Genomic DNA, 18724 nt, shown 5'->3' with positions numbered 1-18724 from the left:
TGTAGCCCAGTGGAAGGCTCCGCATAACTTTTTAAATGTTTGCAAAAGGAAAAAAGGATACTCTCTGGGTCTCTGCTCTCTCTTCAGCTACTCAGAAACCAGGAGAAAACCCTTGACGCATTAAAAGAAGTGCCTAGTTGTGCTACAGCAAGGGAATTCAGCCCTGCCCCAAGCAAGAAAATAAGGCCCTATGGCCTTCAAAATACAGTTCATGTGCTGCACACCTGCTGGAATCCTTTTTTCAATTCTCTTTTTAGCACTGGTAACCTCTCCTTTTAGACTGAGTTTTGTTTAAGGAGTGCTTGCAGCAGTCCACCCTTGCCGGCTGCGGCTGGACGGGGGCACAGCTCCTGTTTAGCTGTAACTCTGCTCTTCGCTGCTTTTGACCAGGTCACACTAACTTGGCTTGTGTCGCTGTTTTACAGAAAAACTTCTTTCGCGGGCTGAAGCAAACGCCAAACTGTTCTAACCCCCTCGTTTAGTTAGCTTTAGCGTCCATCGCGGAGCGCTGGGTGCTTGCTTTCTTGTAGAAGAGCGTGGTCGGAGGCTGCTTACGCCTGAGGTCTGTTCTCCCTCTCCCAGCAGCCGCGAGCCGTCACCCCCCCGATAGTTTTCTAACCTGCCAGCGGCGCTCGACCCGTATCGTAACGCATCATCAGCGAAACGCACTTGCGATTGTTACGCACATGGCGGTTTGTAATCCAAAGATTGAGGAAATTCAGTCCTAATGCACTATTCTAGTGAAATCCGAGCAATCGCATGCCGCTCAGAAGCTGAAGCAAAGGGATACAGGCCCCCGGTCTAAAGGTTGTACCAAAACTCCTCCCTGTACCGAGCGCGGTGGGCAGCAGCCGTCCGTGGCTGCCTGCCCTCCGCTCTGCCGTTCACCGAAAGCCTGCCAGGAACTAGTACACTAACGCAGCCTGAGGAGTAGGACTGAAAACTAGGTACATATTTTGCACTTTTGATACTGGGAGGGACGGGGAATTAACTTATTTGGCAAACTTGTCTTTTTTATTTTGGGGGTTTTTTTTGTATTCGTGAACAGGCACTGATGTCATTTTGTTTTAAGATGATTACAGATTCGCAACCAAAATAAACTATTTTAATGTGTGATGAGGTGGCTCTGTGTTTCCATGTACAAACTGACCATACCTCCGCGTCCGCTCAGAAATGCCAGGGGCGATTAAACCTCTCCTGCCATAGGGGATGCCTGGTTACCCCCAGCAGGAAATTCAGTCACATACCCCCCTACTCTCAGAACGAGCCCCGGGCCACCTTCGGCTGCCCTCCCTTCCTCTACGTTCATTGTCCTGCTGCTGCGTCTTAATGGGAGAAACCTCTTACCAGTGACAGTCTTGCCGTGAGCCCCTGTGAGCCCGGTGAGTAATTCCAGCTGTGAAAGCAGAGGCGAAGCGCCATTAGCCTCATCTTTTCCTTTCCCAGGCAAACTCAAAAGCTACAGACACCAGGAAACGGGCTGTTCAAACCCATTTGCTACCAAGTTTATCAGCTTGAAATTACCTTTTCTAGTGGTAAATGGCATTTATTCCTTACTGCAAAGCCCACGTTCGCTGCAACCAGTCGAAGGGAACAGGACACGGAAAGCTTCGGCTGAGGTCGGAAGGGGGGCAGGCGGGAGCTGCCCTCACATTGTCTTCACTCTGGGAACCACGCAGAGCATCTCGAACAGCAGGTTTGCCCCCAGGAGGGCTGTGTTACCTGCAAAAAGACAAAAAGGGGGGGAAAAAACCCAAGCCGTGAATGCCCAACCGCTTTCACCCCCGGCGGTCAGCCGCCTCTGCCAGGCACACGTCTTCCTCTCAGCCGTCTTTGGACTCACCAGAGACATCGTACATCGGTGCAACTTCTACAAGGTCACACCCCACTATGTTCAGTCCTTTGCAGCCACGAATAATTTCCAAAGCCTTGAGAAAAAAAAACAGATTTGGGATCAAGAAACACATCTGACCTTGCGGACCGGTCGGGGCTCTGCTTTCCCCACATGCAGCTAAGGAAACCCAACCTATACAGACCAAATCACAGCAGTTCAACAGTTCCTTTCCTCATTACCACTATGAAATGCTCCCTGACCTCCCTAACCCTTTGCTTTGCTGCGCTGGAGGCATGGGAGCAAAAAAGTCCCCCTTCCCACTGGGAAACGAAGCTGCGTCCCCCCCCTTACCTGCGCAGGCGTGAGCCCGGCTATCTCCGGCGTCCCGGTGCCCGGGGCGTACGCGGGGTCTAGTCCGTCGATATCGAAACTGATGTACACCGGCTTGTCCCCCATCTGCTTCCTCACCTCCCCCATCAGCGGCACCAGGGACTTCCTCCAGCACTCTTCAGCCGGGACCACACGGAAACCCTGCGGGCGCACAGACACGCAGGCGCCCGCTCAGGGAAAGGCAGCCAAAGCAGAGAATCTCCTGCCCCGCCGGGGATTTCTGCCGGGATAAATCCTCATCCCAGGGCCAAGCTGCAGCGGGCAGCACCCTCCGCTCACCCCTGCTTTCTTATTCTCCGCTCAGCTAACGGCTCCGTGCGCCGGGAGCACTTGTCCTGCGGGCCAAGCTGCTGGCATGGGACAAGATGCAGCAGAGACATTTCTTTTCCTGCTGAAGCTAAGGGAATATTAATGACATGGGAATATTAATGGCAGGGAAAGAAAGCAGCGCTTGGCACATGCCTGCGGCTGAGCTTACCTGGTCCCGGCAGTACTTGTAAGGATCGGGGTCATAGGAGGAGCCTCGGATGCCGATCTGGACCACGCGGCTGCAGTCCAGCAGCCCTTCCTCCACGCAGCGCCGGAACGGGGTCCCGTGGTAGATCTTCTCCCCCAGGGCTCTGTCTCCGGTGTCGGTGTGAGCATCCACGTGCACCAGTCCCACGGGACCGTGCCTAGTCGAGACAGGACGGCCACGTTAGTCCCCATCCCATGCGCAATGCTCCTTCCTGCACCGTGGACGGCAAACCAGGAGCCTTCCCAAGGCTCCTTCCCAGGTCCTTACTGTACATCGCCAGGCCAGAAACTTACTTTTCTGCCACGGCCTGCAGGATGGGGTACGTTATGGTGTGATCTCCGCCTGCAACAGGACAGGGAAGAGGGTGTAACACACTGCAAGAGGTGCCCAGCGATCGTTACGTTTGTTCCCAGGTGATTTTTGCCCCCCCTTGCATTTATCCTGCACTTGTTTATACATCCCGAAGGAAAACCTGAGGCTCCCGGGTGCAGGTCGCTTCCTCTCTCCTCTTCCCTCCTCGGGAGGACCAGAGGTGCACAACTGCTGGCAGGGGCAGCCCGTAGAGCGGGACCCTTGACCAGGCTTATAAATAGGTGCTTGATTCACTTCTGGGGACGCTGTAAGTGATGATTTGCCCCTCATTACGCTATACACGCGCTTCATTTAGCGATGCCAAGCTGCGACGGCTGGAAACTTGAACACGCGCCCAAATCACGCCTTGTGCAAAGCAGCACGCTGCCGGGCGCTCGCTCAAGCTTGAAGCTTTCCAGAGGGACACAAACTGCTCTTGCTTTGGGTCCTGCTCAACAGGACACAACAAGCACATCGCTGATTGTATTTACAGTTGAGCTTCAGGCTGTGCTTGCTGGGGAGCACTGAAACAGTCTCTTGGCTGACCCATCCTCCTCATTTTTGACACAACGCAGGAGGCAGCATTGGTGCCCGTAAATTTACCCATGACAGAGCACAATCCCCCGTGCAGGGGACAGATGCATCGCTCACCTTCTACCGTGTTCAGACTGAATGAGGGGAGGAGGAGAGGCAGTTTGGCTGAGCAGGGACGCGGTGGCAGGGCAGGGAGACGCGGGGTCCTTACCCAAGGTGAGGGGCACGCAGCCGGAGGCCACTATCTTCTGGTAGGACTCTCGGATGAGGCGGCAGCTGTCGGGCAGGTTGTAGAGGTTCACGTTCACGTCCCCGATGTCAGCCACCTGCAGGGAGTCGAAAGGCGCTGCCCCGGTGCTGCCGTTGTACCTCCTCACCATCGCCGACTCGGCCCGGATCTGGCGCGGACCGAACCTGGGGAGAGAGCACGGCCAGGGAAAGCTGCTGGGCAGTTCCCGGTGCCAGCACCGCACATCCAACACTCTTCTCGCAGGAGGAGAGCCCTGCCGGCCGGCCGGAGAGAAGCACCGGCTTCCTTGACACCGCGGCTAGTCCTTACCTGGCTCCCGGCCGGTTGGACGTGCCCGTGTCCAGAGGGACGCCGACGAAAGCTGCGTCCAGTCCCTCCGCCGACGCCTGAACAGGCAGTTTCATCATGGAGCAGATCCCCACAGGCCGGGCCACGAACTGGGCACTGGGGGGCACGTTGAACTGCGAGCCCCAGCGGCAAGGGGCCCCGTACCCTGGGGCCGGGCGCCGGGCGAACCCCGCAGATGCGCCGGGTGAGGAGCTGGGGGCATCCAGGAGAGCCGGGGACCACGGGCTGCGGCGTGGGGTGGGAGCCACAGCAGCCGCAGACAGTTTGCGAGCACAGAGCCCGGCTTCCCGGGACAGCAGCTGGCTGCAGCCAGCCCCAAGCAGGCGCCTCATCCTGTCCCACAGGCTCCCACCCTCTGCCCCACACTGAGCCGCACAAGGGGCGCCGCGGAGGCTGTCCCGTCTCGGCCGGAGTGCCGCAGCCGGGCAGAGAGCTAGCCGCCTCCACCATCCCTCCCGCCGCCCTCCCCGGGGTTCAAAGTGCGGCCGGACATCCCGCTGCTCGGGGAAGGGCAGAGATTTGGCTCGGGCCTCGCGTTCCCCCTCCCGGCCGCCCCCTTTCCCCACGGCACGATCTGCTTCCCAGCAAACACCGGGAACAAACGCGGCAGCAAGGGGCTTCAGCTCGAGCATCTCCAACAAGAGCCTGCCTAGGGATTAGCACGGCAGGGCGAGAGGGACGCGCTGAGAAACGGTCCAGTTTTGCTCCCCTCAGGCATTTGCAGAAGGGCAGCATTTGTTGCATTAACAGCATATACTTTTAAGCTGCACTTTACAAAAGCACCCGGAACGCTAAAGAATCGTAAAAATGTCTCATTAACGAAAGGCAGGTAGTGAAAGAGAACCAAAAAAAAAAAGTCTAACCTCAGCAGAACCGTAGACGGACAAAATGCAAGCAAAGGAGAAGCAATAATAGGGATTTAAGAACCAGAGGCGGTGCTGCGATACAAGCATTTTAGGCCATTTTTGAGGACAGAGAGATGAAACGAGATGATTTCCAGGAGAAGCAAGTTTCCAATGTCTGGAGTTAACCAGCACAGATCGAACCCTGGTTGGCCTAATAACGACACGCTGGAAATGGGATGGCTCCGGCTCCTATTTCTGCTCCCTACTCGTGTAACGGTTGGATCTGGGAGGAAAATCAAGGGGAAAAAACAAGAGAGTATGTTCACAGCAGAAAGCCTGCTCCACGCAGTTGGTTTGGACATGGAGTATGCGTGCATTCCACGCCCGGTACTGCAGGGACAAGGAAAGACTCGGCATGTCAACAAGCGGAGCTGCGCCTTGCTGTGCTAACCAGCTCTTGCTGGCTCAGAGAAACAGCAGAACAACAGAAGGAGGTCAGAGCGGACATCTACCAAAAAAGCAACAGAATTTACTCTTCAGAAAGCTCCAGAGACAGCGTCCGGGGAACCGGCCTTGCTGCTAGATACAGGGGCACAGAGCTCACAGGAGGGCGCGCACACAAATTCAAGGCAGCCATCCCAGCTAAAAATGCGCTGCAAGAACTCAGCATCTAAGAAAAAAAACCAGCAGCTGCTTCGGTTAGGGTCAGACCAAGACTGAAAAGTTCTTTTTCTGCAACTTTTTGCCCAAAGAGCTCATTTTCTGTGATTTCCCAGGCTCTGTGCTCTCTGCTGAGCCTTCTTTACAGCCCCGGCAGCGTGCTGTGTTCACAGGCAATGAGCAGGGCCGTTCCCTGGTAGGTAGTTTTGCACTGTTGCTGAACTAGACGCCGTTTCAGCGTGCGAGACCTTGATGGCACATTACTGCGTGATGATTTGCTCAGGGATATCAGCCACTCGACACACGATGTCATCGACCTGGAAATTGGAGGAGCAGCCAGTGATTTACCGGTCAGGAGAGTACGAAACGGGCACGTTCACGAGGCAAGGTCCGTTCCTCTCCGGGAAACTCCACTTGGTGGAATAAAATAACATGTTCCGGAGACGGCGCTGGAAAGAGCCGAATGATCTTTTAAGACATCACTGAACCAGGGCTACATTGCCCCCTAGGCCTCCACAGCCTAAAGCCTGGATCCCATGGACGGAGATGAACTAGATTTGGAGAACCCACTCAGCAGCAGAGCTTAATCTTCAATTTATTGTGCAACAAGCATAAATAACTTTCTCCCCAAGTTCTTCTAAACACAATTACAGACGTGAAATCGGATGATGTTTTCATAAACATGACTGTTGTTCAAACATCGATGTCTCCTGTCCTCCCCGCCCAAAGGACGTTACTTCATTGTCAAACAGAAAAAACAGGCAGGTGAAACAGAAGAGCATCACACTAAACTCTTTAAGCAGGCGCTGCTGCTCAGCCCTGTTTCGTTTGCAGTATTATCCCTAACTGGACACAGTTTGACTCGGCCTTGGACTCTGAGGCAACAGTCACTGCACAAATACAACAGGCAAGAAACAAATGTAAGTGGGTTTGGGGTTCATTGTACTTGCGCTGTAACTAGCTAGATATGTAATGGTGCATTATCGTAAGAAGCGAGCAGCTCCTGACGCTCACCTTACCAGTCAGCACCTCACTAGGAGGCTTTCAGGCGGTCATTTTATAGCAAGATACGTCTGTGGCTGCAGAGGAATATCATCTTAAGACCACCACCGGTTTCCCTAAGAAAAGAAAGATGGCACGTCCCTTTGTCAGCTCAGCTTTCTCGGTGTATTGTTTAAATCCGTGATGCTTCCGTGTAAAGAGCAGCTAGACAATGCCTCCTCCCACACACCCCGCCTTCTGAAAGGGAACTTGCTTCATTCAACACACAACTTAGAAGTCAATTACGAATTCCCAAATGTGAGCAAAACCAACCACGTACCTCAGGACACCTGCAAGGTCCCCAAACCCTCACCAAGAGAGTAACGAAGCAAGGACATTTCCTCTAGCAGGGAGAGAAAAGCAGTGTGTACTAACACTTGCTAGAGGTAAACTCAACCTCTTAAACACAGGCCTGCAGTTTTGCTCCCTAAAGCACTACAGTATTCCAGGCAGACAGAAAAGACAGATTCCTATGTGCCTTTAGAACGTGCCGTTTATCTATCGCACGGTCGTGTCCCAGATGGTACTCTTCACCCAGACCGGCTCCTCCAGGCCAGCAACAGGAATATTGCTGCCCAGAGGTCTTCATACTCAAGGTTTGCCAAAAAGCACATCTTCATTTTGGTTTCTACCCGGCTTTTATCCACCAGTCCGTCCATGAGCAAAGCGGCCGCAGACTGGCAGAGAAGCCAGGCGATCATCTGGTCGGGTTTCAGGGTCTTGGATGCTAGAACGCTTTCACCCCAGAGGCTTAGGTGAAGCACGTTAGCAGCAACTCTAGCAGACAATCTCTGCAAAAGGAGGGAGAAGGAAGATTAGCTGATCCTGCTGCACTCACGTCTCATCGCCAGCACGTAGCATCTACACTGCCTAAAGTCCCCCAGGCCTCCTCTAAGGCACCACACAGTCCCTGTGAATTAAAAAGTTCTTTGTGACTATTTATTATCAGGCAACTGCACGTAAACCCCCCAATTCAAGGTCCAGTCCCTGACACAAACTTCCACTGAAATCCCTGAAACTATTCAGTGCCGCACTGTACTTCAGCAAAGACCTTTTGTTTGTCTTTGATCGTTATCTAGGCTGCAATGATATCTGGATTGCAGTCCTGCACCCGGAGCCCTCCAGGGAGAAATGATCTACAAACAATGCTCCCAAAGACCGGTTAGACGACTTCTTCAAGACAACAGTTTCCTACCTTGTTGGGATCCCTGTGAAGTAGCATCTTTATCACTTCCTTCACCTCAAGGGGCACGTGATCGGGCAGGCTCGGCAGCTGGTCTTCACGGTAACTTCTGCTTTCCAGAGTCGCGTCCCCGTGGCCGTAGAAAGGATTGGCCAGGCCAAGGATTTCATAGGCGATCGCTCCGACAGCCCAAGCATCGGCTTTACTGTAGTTGATCACCGTCCCCGGACCAGGTGACGCTGTGATAACCTGCCACAGAGATGGGGACGTTCAGATAAACAGCTCTAGGGTGGGCTCTGTGCTAAAACTAATTTTCAAGGGTCAAGTCAGTATTTCTGCTGTCATAAACAGAAAGACTGAAACCAAAGCTAGGTTTCGTCTAAATCTCTGATGTAAATATTCCCTATTGGCATGCTCTAAGCCCTCGGCACTGCTCGGCTCACCAGGACACTGGGAGGAGTTTGGTCATTGTGCCTAGGCTTTAGTCGTTGCCTCTGACCAGCATTCAGAGAGTCCCGAGAGCTATTTCACTCCGGGATTTTAGGTAGACGGGAAACATGCAGATGACCAACCAGTACTGCACCGGCACTTAAACAATGCAAGGCAAGGTTAAGCGGACAGTTAAGGGTGTCTTCGCTTTTATTACTGTTATCATCAGAGAAATAAAAAGGAACTGTAAATAATTTCACAACCACCTCGAACTTCATCCAAAAACTACCATCGCAACACAAGGACTGCTGCATAAACTTCTTTAATAGCTACATAGAGAGGGGCCCGAGAAAAGACTGAAGAGCAAGCTTTTTGTGGGAAAAGTCAATTCTGCCCCATAACCCCAACTGATTACGTTTCACCTTTTAGAGCTCAAGGTGTCTGTTCGACAACTGCTCAGCACAGGTCCGAAGAGGACTTTTTTTATTCATGCAGAGATGTTTAGGAAGCATAACTCAGGTTAGGACCGTGGACCTCCTACGCCGCTTTACGGGACATGGCTCTCCATGACAGAGCGTAGGGTGAGATTAGTTACGCAGTAACCAGCTACGGGTACTGTCTTGCACGACCGAGTTATGTCAATAAGCAGGAACGGGTTGAAAACGATCGATCTGATCGCAGAGGCTTTCAGCAGGTATTACTGTGAACACACACCAGCAGAGACCACATAAGCAAGTATTGGTGTGTGCTCAGGGACAAACCACAGCAAAGTGATGCGCACGCATGCCCTCCACCGCTTCTAGACCTAATCCCACCCTTTTTCAAGTTCCTATCACAGCCTGCACCGCAGCTGGGGCTGAAACTTTTAGTTCCGACAGCAGGACAAGCAGACAACCAGCAACGCAAACCATTACTACAGGGGGATTTACCTCAGGTGCCATAAGACAGCCGTTGCCGCCCCGATCCACGTAAGAGCTGGTGAAAGGCAGTCTCAAGCCGACGTTTTCATCTGCCAAACAGCAACCGAAGTCCGTGATCACCAGCCAGGGGCAGCCAGCTGCGAAAGACACGGGGCTAGCAGTTAGCGTTCAGTTCGGGAGTACCCGGCTGTCTTAGAGACCACATCACACGGACACCAGAGACAGTCTTCAGGAACAATCTCAAAACCCCCAAGAATCACCACAACCACACGCTGTTTTCCTGCTTCTCCTCTGTATTATTAGGTGAAATACCGGGTTTATTAAAACAAAGCTTGTTATTCCATTTCCTCTTTAGAGGATATTACTGCTCCCCATGGAACGTGCGTCTCACAAAACGTCACAGATACCATAAAATTGAAGACACGTAAGGTTAGAGACTCATCCACGATGGAGGAATAGATTCATTTGTTTCCCTTTGGTTTTATCTATAGCAAAAGCTATCGACATACAGATATATACTTAGCTATAGCAAAAGGCTGGAGAAACTTTGCGTTAGTTAATAGTTCTTGTCCTGATGACAAGTCAAACATTGCAAAGTAGAATCATTCCTTCTCCAGACTCCAATACAGAAGAATTGATGCTTTAGATCATTCCTAACCGCATTCAGCATAGCTCCAGAGCAGCTTTTCCTTCAAGAAAAGAAGGATGGCATTAGTATCACTGAAAACCTTCCACGGCTGCCGTACCAAGACCTTTAATTACACAGATCTGGCTGCCTGCTATTGTTTCCTGCCCATTCGAATCTCAATCATGCTGAAAAAGAACTCGGGTAATTAAAATCCCAGTTAGAGAGGCTGACAGGAGAACAAGACGATGAAAACGCTGCTTTTGGCTTTAACACTGTCGGTTCCCTTGCCGTCCAACCGATGTTTCATCATCCCAGGGTGCAGCACTATTAACCTGACCGTGAGGTGGGATTTTAAGAACAGCCCTGTGCTATTTGGCTAGTGAGAGATGACAGAGCCGAGAGCCTGAAGCAAAGGCACCTCCAGCCTCATCAGTGCGGCATTATCATATGCCATCTGCTCCAGCCAACATTCGCTGTGCTTGTGCAACACATCACCTTAGCAATACTCTGCGTCTCTCCATCCGACTGCAGCGCAACGCTCCTTTCAAGTCCGTTTTAATGATTCAAAACCAGAGGCCCAGACAGGATAAATGACTTCCCCAGTGCTGCAGTGACAGCAAGTGGTAAGCTAAAAACTAAACCTGAGATTCTTCAAAGGGTTCGATGCTCATTTTTCCCCCAAACGCACGGCTGGGTGGGACTTCCCCGCATACCTACTCGACTGCATCGCTTCTGTGCGTGACTTAATTGGCGTTTATACTCAGCGATCCACATACCAGAATCAAATTCAACCAGGATGTTGTCAGACTTCAGGTCTCTGTGTGCTATTCCGTGTCGAACAAGATGGTCCACGCCTTCCAAAAGCTGTAAAATCATCATCGTGGAGAGACAAACATCTGGACTGCTCTCCCTCAGGTACTGGCGCAGGGTGCACGGATAACTAGTCAGAACAAGGAAAACCTCAGAATTAGCATCCTGGAAGCTTATCGCTTGCGGTTCAACCTCAGTGCTGGCTGGCTGGGGATACTGCACACTTGTATGTGCCGAATTCTTCCTGACCACTGTGATGCCTTCCCACCGCCCAGCCTCAACCTGACACCGCTCCCCTGTCTGCTGTTCTCAAATCCTCTGTTTTGCAACACCACCCACCACTGAATTTTCAGTGCTTTTGCCCGAGTTCAACAACTGCGAATAAAAGAAGCCTCTTAAACAGCATGGGGAGGGGCTCCAGGTATTCAGTGGTCATTCTTACAGGTTTTTATGTACTGGTGTTATATTTTGCTTGAAAGAGGAGGCAGATTAATAATGCAGATTGTATGAGCAAAATGAGGAGATGCGCTAATCAGGAGAAAGAACAGATTCTTGAAACACAAAGAGGACAGAGCACTTCTCCAGACGCAGGCAGGACAAAAGAGTGGGAAACAGGAGGTGCTTTTATGTCAGTGCCACAGCAATACCCATTCAAAACCAAAACCCCACCGAGAAAGCCAGAGATGCCGAGCACTAATAAATCTCATTACCGATTCTACTCCATCTCTAGCGGCGTGTTCAGACTAGGGGTGAAGTTCAGACTTAGAAGGGCAGACAAATGGGGACAAGCTCCACATTTCTCACTTTAATTTGGGTAATTATTAAAAAGAACAGCTTGTCTTCGTTGTCAAACTAGAGTTAAAATCTCAAGGACTTGGAACAGGTCTTAGGAGGCGTTTCCAAGAGCGTACTCTGCTTTTTGGCAGCAGCTCAGGCCAAATCTTTGCAAGGACCTGTGTAGCAGCAGAATACACAGCCCCGCTGGGCAGGCTCATGAAAAGCCCGAGACGCGTTAACAAGCTTCTCTCTACCTACTTCTTCATCACCAAGAAGAGCGTGCGGCTGTGACCGATCCCTCTGGGATTCAGGCTTAAAGGAAGAACATCAGGATAGTCTGCGAAGGCTCCGGGCAGCAAAGGGACTGAGGACGTGAACGCTCGGATCACTTGGATTATATTCGGATGAGGTTGCAACTTCTTCCTCCCAAGGATAGGTTTTCTGCGCAAAGGTATAGATACCACAGATTACGTCGATCTCCTGGTCAGTTCTGATTTATCACACACACGTCTGTTATTTCTGGAATTACTTTTCATTAATGTGGCCCGTCCTCCCCCAAAAAGGGTTCCAAAGCAGTGTGCAAACACGTTTATTCTGCAGCAAAAACCTTACTAGAGCGAGCATTACGGCAGCCCAGTACAGATTACAGGGCTGCACATTAAGCAAATATCCAAACGTTCACATCGTGGAAACCATTCGGTAAGAAAGAACAGTGACGGCAACCTCCCTGCCCTCACGGCCAATTTCCTAACCGGCGCCTCAGCCCAGCGCTTCCCACATTGATGCAAAGCGCCCACAGCCCGAGCAGACCCACCGCGGCAGCGGGCGGGTGCCAGCACTTTCTCTGGAGTTCGAAATCTACCCTGGCGCGTCCTGAACCATCATCAAGGCAGTGCCGTCTGCTGATACACCAGCGGAGTGTACACAGACCAAGACTTTACCTGTGGCTGCCAGAAGGACTGTGTTGTAACTGGATTTCCCTATATACGATGGCCGAACAGGAAATACTGGTGCTTTACCTGCGCTGCAAACGAAGCTTTGCTGGAAACCCTTACACTTAACATGCAGCCTTTAATTTTATTCAAACCCTACTAGCCCTTCCATGCTGCTAACAGCGGCAGAGCGAGTCACAGGCTGCTTCTCGGTTCAAAAAGAACTACAACAGCAGCTTTAGAGGAAAAAAGCCAAACGCAATTACTTTGTTAGACATAAAATAAAGGTCAACTTCACACTAGGCATATCGATTTAGACCCTCTATTTTATGGCACAGGCAGGAAGCGCTCAGTACAATGAAAGGCAGGTTACCTATCTGTATCTGCAAACCAGATCTCTCTTCCCTCTCATCCCCTGAATGTCAAATATCCCTTCGGCTGCTCTGTTGCATTCTCAGCTAGTGACGTACCACACAGCATTCATTATTCATTTGTATTGGCAGCTGAGATGTATTTGAAATTTAAATCAGACAATCTGGACTGCGGACTCCATTGTTTCAAATCGAACAAAAAGACACATTTTTTAACAAAAAGATAGCTAACTCGAGATAATTTAAAAGTTTCCGTGCAGTTTTCCACCTTCATGCTGTGTGCTCACTTCTCACGCGGGTGAAAGAGTGGGAACCGCGTCATTTTCCATTTTCTTTCTCACCAGTTTCCCCGCACTAGAACAGTTTCCACCTCCCTGCCCAGCACCCATTTTACAACCAAACCAGTTCTAAAATAATACAGTCAAACTGTATTACAGTCAAATTGTTTGATGTTTAATACAGTCAAATTGTTACCAATTGTAGGCGTATATTTCTGTAATTAAAAAGCACCGCGACACACATTTAAATGATTTTTAATCGGCTCCTCCTAGCCTTTAAGAATATCTGCAGATATCAAAGCATTTTACACATGGGGAAACTAAGACACGGGGCACAGAAGTGCCTGGCCACAGTCAGCCATCAGACCGCTGGCAGGACCCCCGGTTGGTCCCCAATTATTGGCGTACCCTTCCGACACCCTTCTGGACTACGCCACCCAAGCCGGTACAGTTTAGCTGTAGGTATTTCCCGCATGCCAACGAGCCGTGCCACAATCTGCTCCTCGGAGTAAACAAGTTCACTATTTGAACAGCGGTATGGCTGTGCGGTTTCCTAACCGGGCTGGAGAAAAGCACACCGGAGAAAAACCCCCAAGGCTGCCAGCAGCCCGTCCCTGCGTGACGTCTGAGGCGTGCGGCGCTTCTGAAGGCACCGTCGTCTAGACAAAACATACGTACACGCCTCCTGAGCCATTAATAATCTCAAGGCTTCGTTTTTATCGACTTTCAGGAACTATTATAGAAACCTCTGGCCGTCTTCGTAACAGTACAGATGTGCTGCGAAATTAATTGATGGATAAAATTAGCGCGTCACCATTTGAGAACTGCCGCCATTTCCGTCGTGACTGTACCTGTGGCCAGAGACAGCTCCGTATTCTCCAGCTAAGGCAACCCCCGTGGCTGGAACAAGCTCTCGGCCCATAGCATCGAGGATGGCTTCACTCGACGAACCAGCCTGCGACAGCAATTACACACCACGTTGATTTAAGCTCCAAAATCACCCAGCCTCAATACAGGCTGAAAGCAGATAATCCTGATGCTGGCGCTGTATCTGGAGTTAGAGCAACTGAGACTAGATCAAAGGGACTCCCTTCTCTACTTTGAAAGTCGGGGAAGGCAATTAACTACTTAAAGAATTTACCAAGGGACGTGGCAAGGCCTTTACTTGCAGAAACAAATCCATTTGTCTCTTCAAATGCATCCTCGACTGTTAGCGCTCTGAGCTATACGTTAACACTCACTTTCAACTTCAAAACCTGACTGGAAAAGCCCACAGCTAAATGCCAGGGTATTTCTGGAGCCCAGGGGGTTTCAGATGTTAGCATTTTGGAAGACTCTCTTAGGATATCCGCTTGTCACATCAAGTGCCACAAAAACTCCTCAATGGGAAAAGACACGTGGATTTTTTTAAATGTGGAATACCCACATTGAGGGGTTGGATCATCAGAGTCACCCGGGCTGGGAAACACTAGCGCAGATCTCGCCCGTTCACTTCACGGCAAGGGGACCAAGCACGCAGGTTACCGCCCCACCCCTGTGACACTGACTTGCACCTCGGCCGCACTTCGCAGAAGAAAATCTATTTCTACCCTGACGCCGACAAGGACACCGATTCCTAAAGCACTGGCAGCAGTGGCTTTCCATTTCTTACGCCTTGCCATGACAGCCAGCTTCGGAAAAGCTTTTCTTCCAGAAACGTCACCTCCATAACCAACAACTCCACCACCAGGAGCTCTCAATGCCAATTCCAGAGGAATGATGAATGCTAACTACCTTGCTCTGGGACCGCTCGCTAGCAATCGACATCTCCAATGTCACATATCAACAACTTCGTTTTGACGCGCTCATGGTGCGCTACATAATCAGCACTTTCAACACGTAAGCGTTAAACATTTCAGCCAGACTTTCCCAGTGACAGAGGAGATTAAGAACCGACTCCTTACCGAAATGTTCCACATCATTTTGATAGCTAACGGAAAAGCCTCTTTCGGTTGGTGCTTCTCTATGGGCTCCTCCCCAGCCGCCCGTGAAGCCGAGCCACGATCCCGCTGCACGGCTGGCCCCTGCCCTGCGAGGCAGCTGCTCTCCGCACGCCCCTGACGATCGCGAGAGAAAGGAATAGCTGCTTCGTACACAGCGGCACTGCAGCCCTTCCCGATGGGTTGGCCAATGAGATATTCTTCCAGCTTGAAGCCCTGCCAGCGGAAGGAGCTCAGGGGATCTTTCTGCGGCTTGTTCTTTCCAACAAACACTGTCTGAAAGGATTAAGAAAAGACAACGGTAAAAAACCCGCTCAGTTCTTCAAGACTTCCCAACGAAGGAGAACTCCCTTACTGTTGAAGCAGTACTACGCGTCCCGTTGGGTTGGTCCAACCTGAAAGCCACAATCAGGCTCTAACCATTAGGCTCAAATCACTGTAACCATAGGGAAAATAATTTGCAGACCGTATATTTTTGTCTGAAACAGATTACCCCAAAACCAGGCTTTACCAAAGGTGCCCTTCCTGCGGGTGCTGTAGAGGAATGTAGAGCAAGTGTAGAGGGAGTCACTTGCTAATCCAGAACATAAATGTTTTGTAAAGACAAGTCTAACTAAGTACTGCTAAAAAGAGATGCACTATTACACTTTTCTCCCCCTCCATAAATAAATCGGGCAGATAGCATTTAAAAGAAAATCCAATTAAGAGCAACAACAGATGGAAAAACAATGCCCTGAGCTTTTGTGGCAGCTGAGTACGAGGGTTGGTTAGTTTGAGGAAGAGTGAATCAGTGACGGGAGAAAGCTGGGGGAGGAAATCGAAAGAGATGCGAGAAAGCAAAGCACAGGAGGGCTGTTCTGGAGTTTAACCACAGCATTCATGACCCACCAGGTCTGGTGGTGCCACAGCTGTCACCTGGGCCGATATAAACCAGCGCACTTCTCTCTGAGAAGTGGTGGCCGCCCTAGGGATGTGCCCCGTGGCAAAGGGACACAGATTCAGGGACGGCGGAAGGGGGAAGACAGCGTATTTAACCACCCAGCGAGGGCAGGGGAAAGAAAGCATCCCAAGAAACTTCAGGGAAAGGCAGAACCTCCACGGCCATGTGTTGGTCTGACGGTTAGTGGGGCAGGTGACAGATGGCTCTGAACACCAAAGGTCTATTTTTACCCATGCAGTATGTTCAGCACCGTCCGTCCCCGGTGCCCTGCCAGCACGGCCTGGCCCAGCCTCGCGGCGTTCCCGTCTGTCTCGGGGAGAGGGGACGGACCTGGGGGCTCGACGCCAGCCTCCTGGGACACGAGACCCCCATCACCAGGGCCCCGGCCCCCTCCCTTTGTGGGGGAACAGGGACTGAGGGGCTCCCCACAGTGAGGACCCCCCCGGTAGCTGCTTTAGGGTGGTGAGTGGCTGCTGACCAAGAGGCTTCCCCAATACCCTATTTTTGGGGAGGAAGAGGTGCCTGTGGGGCTCCCCACAATAGTCCGCCCTTCGGGGATGTGCCTGAGGGCTGCTCATAGCAGTTCCCCCCCCCACCTTCCATGGGGGGAGATGGGGAGGTGTACCTGAGGGGCTCCCCACAGCAATGACCCCCCATGCCCTTCACAAGGGGCGTCTGAGGGGCTCCCCACGGCAAGGATCCCCCATGCCCTTCACGAGGGGCGTCTGAGGGGCTCCCCACGGCAAGGATCCCCCGTCCCCTTCGCGAGGGGCCTGAGGGGCTCCCCACAGCAATGACCCCCCATGCCCTTCACAAGGGGCGTCTGAGGGGCTCCCCACGGCAAGGATCCCCCGTCCCCTTCGCGAGGGGCGTCTGAGGGGCTCCCCACGGCAAGGATCCCCCGTCCCCTTCGCGAGGGGCGTCTGAGGGGCTCCCCACGGCAAGGATCCCCCGTCCCCTTCACGGAGGGTGCCCGAGGGGCTCCCCAGAGGGAGGCCGGGGCCTGGGCGTCCCGCAGCAGCTCCCCCCCCCCGAGGGGACGCCGCACCTGGATGTGGCGGCACGCCGCCTCGGCCCGTCGCTGCTCCTCCAGCCGCGGCTCCACCAGCCCCAGCGCCATCGCCAGCGCCAGGCAGGCCCCGCCGCGGCCCCGCCGCGCCACGGCCGCCAGCCCGCCGGCCGGCCCGCGCAGGAGGAGGCGGCGGGCGGCCGGCAGCCAGGACAGCCAGGGCCGCCACGGCGAGGGCGGCGGGGCGGGCCGGGGGTCGGGCCGGGGGCCGCGGGGCGGGCGGCAGCGGGGCAGCAGGCGCAGGGCCCGGGCCAGCAGCAGCCGCACCGCCATGGCCGCCGCCTCAGCCCAACCGCCGCGGCGGCTCCGGGGGCGGGGCCGCGGCGTGGCGTCACCCGCGCGCGGCGGAGCACCGCCCCCCCCCCCCCCCCCCCCGCCCCCCGCCCGCTCCGTCGCTGCCGGGGCGTGCGGCGGGCACGGACGGGGCAGGGCCCGGGGCACGGCGGGGCACGGAGCGGGGCACAGCCGGGCACGGACGGGGCAGGGTCCGGGGCACGGCGGGGCACAGCCGGGCACGGGCGGGGCAGGGCCCGGGGCACGGCGGGGCACAGCCGGGCACGGACGGGGCAGGGCCCGGGGCACGGCGGGGCACGGAGCGGGGCACAGCCGGGCACGGACGGGGCAGGGTCCGGGGCACGGAGCGGGGCACAGCCGGGCACGGACGGGGCAGGGCCCGGGGCACGGCGGGGCACGGAGCGGGGCACAGCCGGGCACGGACGGGGCAGGGCCCGGGGCACGGCGGGGCACAGCCGGGCACGGACGGGGCAGGGCCCGGGGCACGGCGGGGCACGGAGCAGGGCACAGCCGGGCACGGACGGGGCAGGGCCCAGGGCACGGCCGGGCACGGAGCGGGGCACAGCCGGGCACGGACGGGGCAGGGCCCGGGGCACGGCGGGGCACGGAGCGGGGCACAGCCGGGCACGGACGGGGCAGGGCCCGGGGCACGGCGGGGCACGGAGCGGGGCACAGCCGGGCACGGACGGGGCAGGGCCCGGGGCACGGCGGGGCACGGAGCAGGGCACAGCCGGGCACGGACGGGGCAGGGCCCGGGGCACGGCGGGGCACAGCCGGGCACGGCGGGGCACGGACGGGGCAGGGCCCGGGGCACGGCGGGGCACGGCGGGGCACAACCCGGTGCAGGGCAGGGCAGGACACGGCACAGGCCGGGGCACGGTGGGGCACGGAGCAGGGCACAGCCCGGTGCAGGGCAGGGCAGGGCACAGAGCAGGGCACAGCCCGGTGCAGGGCAGGGCACAGGCCGGGGCACGGCAGGGCACAGCCCGGTGCAGGGCAGGGCACAGGCCGGGGCACAGCCGGACACGGCCCGGTGCGCGGCAGAGCATGCCTCATGCACGGCCAGGGCACAGCCCGGTGCGCGCTGGGGTGTGGAGCAGGGCAGCAGCAGTGCACTGCCCTGGGCATGGCCAGGGCACGGCCTGGTGCACAGCAGGGCACGGAGCAGGGCCCTGCCCTGGGCATGGCTTGTGCACGGCCAAGGCCCGGCCCGGTGTACGGGCAGGGCACGGTGCAGAGTGCAGCGAGGGTACGGCCCTGTGCAATGCAGGGCACGGAGCAGGCCACGGCGGGGCACATGCCTTGCGCGTGCCAGGGCGTGGAGCAGGGCACGGACTCGTGCAC

At 54.6% G+C, this 18724-nt stretch overlaps 2 protein-coding genes across 2 annotated transcripts; both read right to left on the bottom strand.

Moving 5' to 3' along the window:
* Positions 1–1505: 1505 nt before the first annotated feature.
* On the bottom strand, positions 1506–4658 carry AGMAT (agmatinase (putative)). Its single transcript, XM_076355949.1, has 7 exons — positions 4186–4658; positions 3838–4040; positions 3035–3083; positions 2703–2898; positions 2186–2365; positions 1844–1928; positions 1506–1722 (listed from the first exon to the last, which is right to left on the bottom strand). Exons 1-7 carry the CDS (start codon positions 4554–4556, stop codon positions 1649–1651), a joined length of 1158 nt encoding a protein of 385 aa, XP_076212064.1. The 5' UTR covers positions 4557–4658; the 3' UTR covers positions 1506–1648.
* Positions 4659–6307: 1649 nt separating this feature from the next.
* PINK1 (PTEN induced kinase 1) lies at positions 6308–17365 on the bottom strand. Its single transcript, XM_076355873.1, has 8 exons — positions 17066–17365; positions 15042–15353; positions 13950–14053; positions 11776–11958; positions 10707–10870; positions 9312–9439; positions 7966–8202; positions 6308–7561 (listed from the first exon to the last, which is right to left on the bottom strand). Exons 1-8 carry the CDS (start codon positions 17357–17359, stop codon positions 7301–7303), a joined length of 1683 nt encoding a protein of 560 aa, XP_076211988.1. The 5' UTR covers positions 17360–17365; the 3' UTR covers positions 6308–7300.
* Between the last annotated feature and the right edge of the window lie 1359 nt (positions 17366–18724).

This window comes from Aptenodytes patagonicus, chromosome 19, assembly GCF_965638725.1.
Source record: "Aptenodytes patagonicus chromosome 19, bAptPat1.pri.cur, whole genome shotgun sequence".
NCBI lineage: Eukaryota > Metazoa > Chordata > Aves > Sphenisciformes > Spheniscidae > Aptenodytes > Aptenodytes patagonicus.
This window is presented reverse-complemented; position numbering and strand designations above follow the sequence as displayed.

Bases quoted from the DNA above. Each gene is read 5' to 3' on its own strand.
- AGMAT (XM_076355949.1), bottom strand. From the start codon at position 4,556: ATGAGGCGCCTGCTTGGGGCTGGCTGCAGCCAGCTGCTGTCCCGGGAA. The intron at 4,041-4,185 runs GTAAGGACTAGC...CTCTCTCCCCAG, and splicing joins TCCAACCGGCCGGGAGCCAG to GTTCGGTCCGCGCCAGATCC. The intron at 2,899-3,034 runs GTAAGTTTCTGG...TGTCTCGACTAG, and splicing joins CTGCAGGCCGTGGCAGAAAA to GCACGGTCCCGTGGGACTGG.
- PINK1 (XM_076355873.1), bottom strand. From the start codon at position 17,359: ATGGCGGTGCGGCTGCTGCTGGCCCGGGCCCTGCGCCTGCTGCCCCGC. The intron at 15,354-17,065 runs GTGCGGCGTCCC...TAATCCTTTCAG, and splicing joins CGGCGTGCCGCCACATCCAG to ACAGTGTTTGTTGGAAAGAA. The intron at 11,959-13,949 runs GTACAGTCACGA...ACCTTTGCGCAG, and splicing joins GGAGCTGTCTCTGGCCACAG to AAAACCTATCCTTGGGAGGA.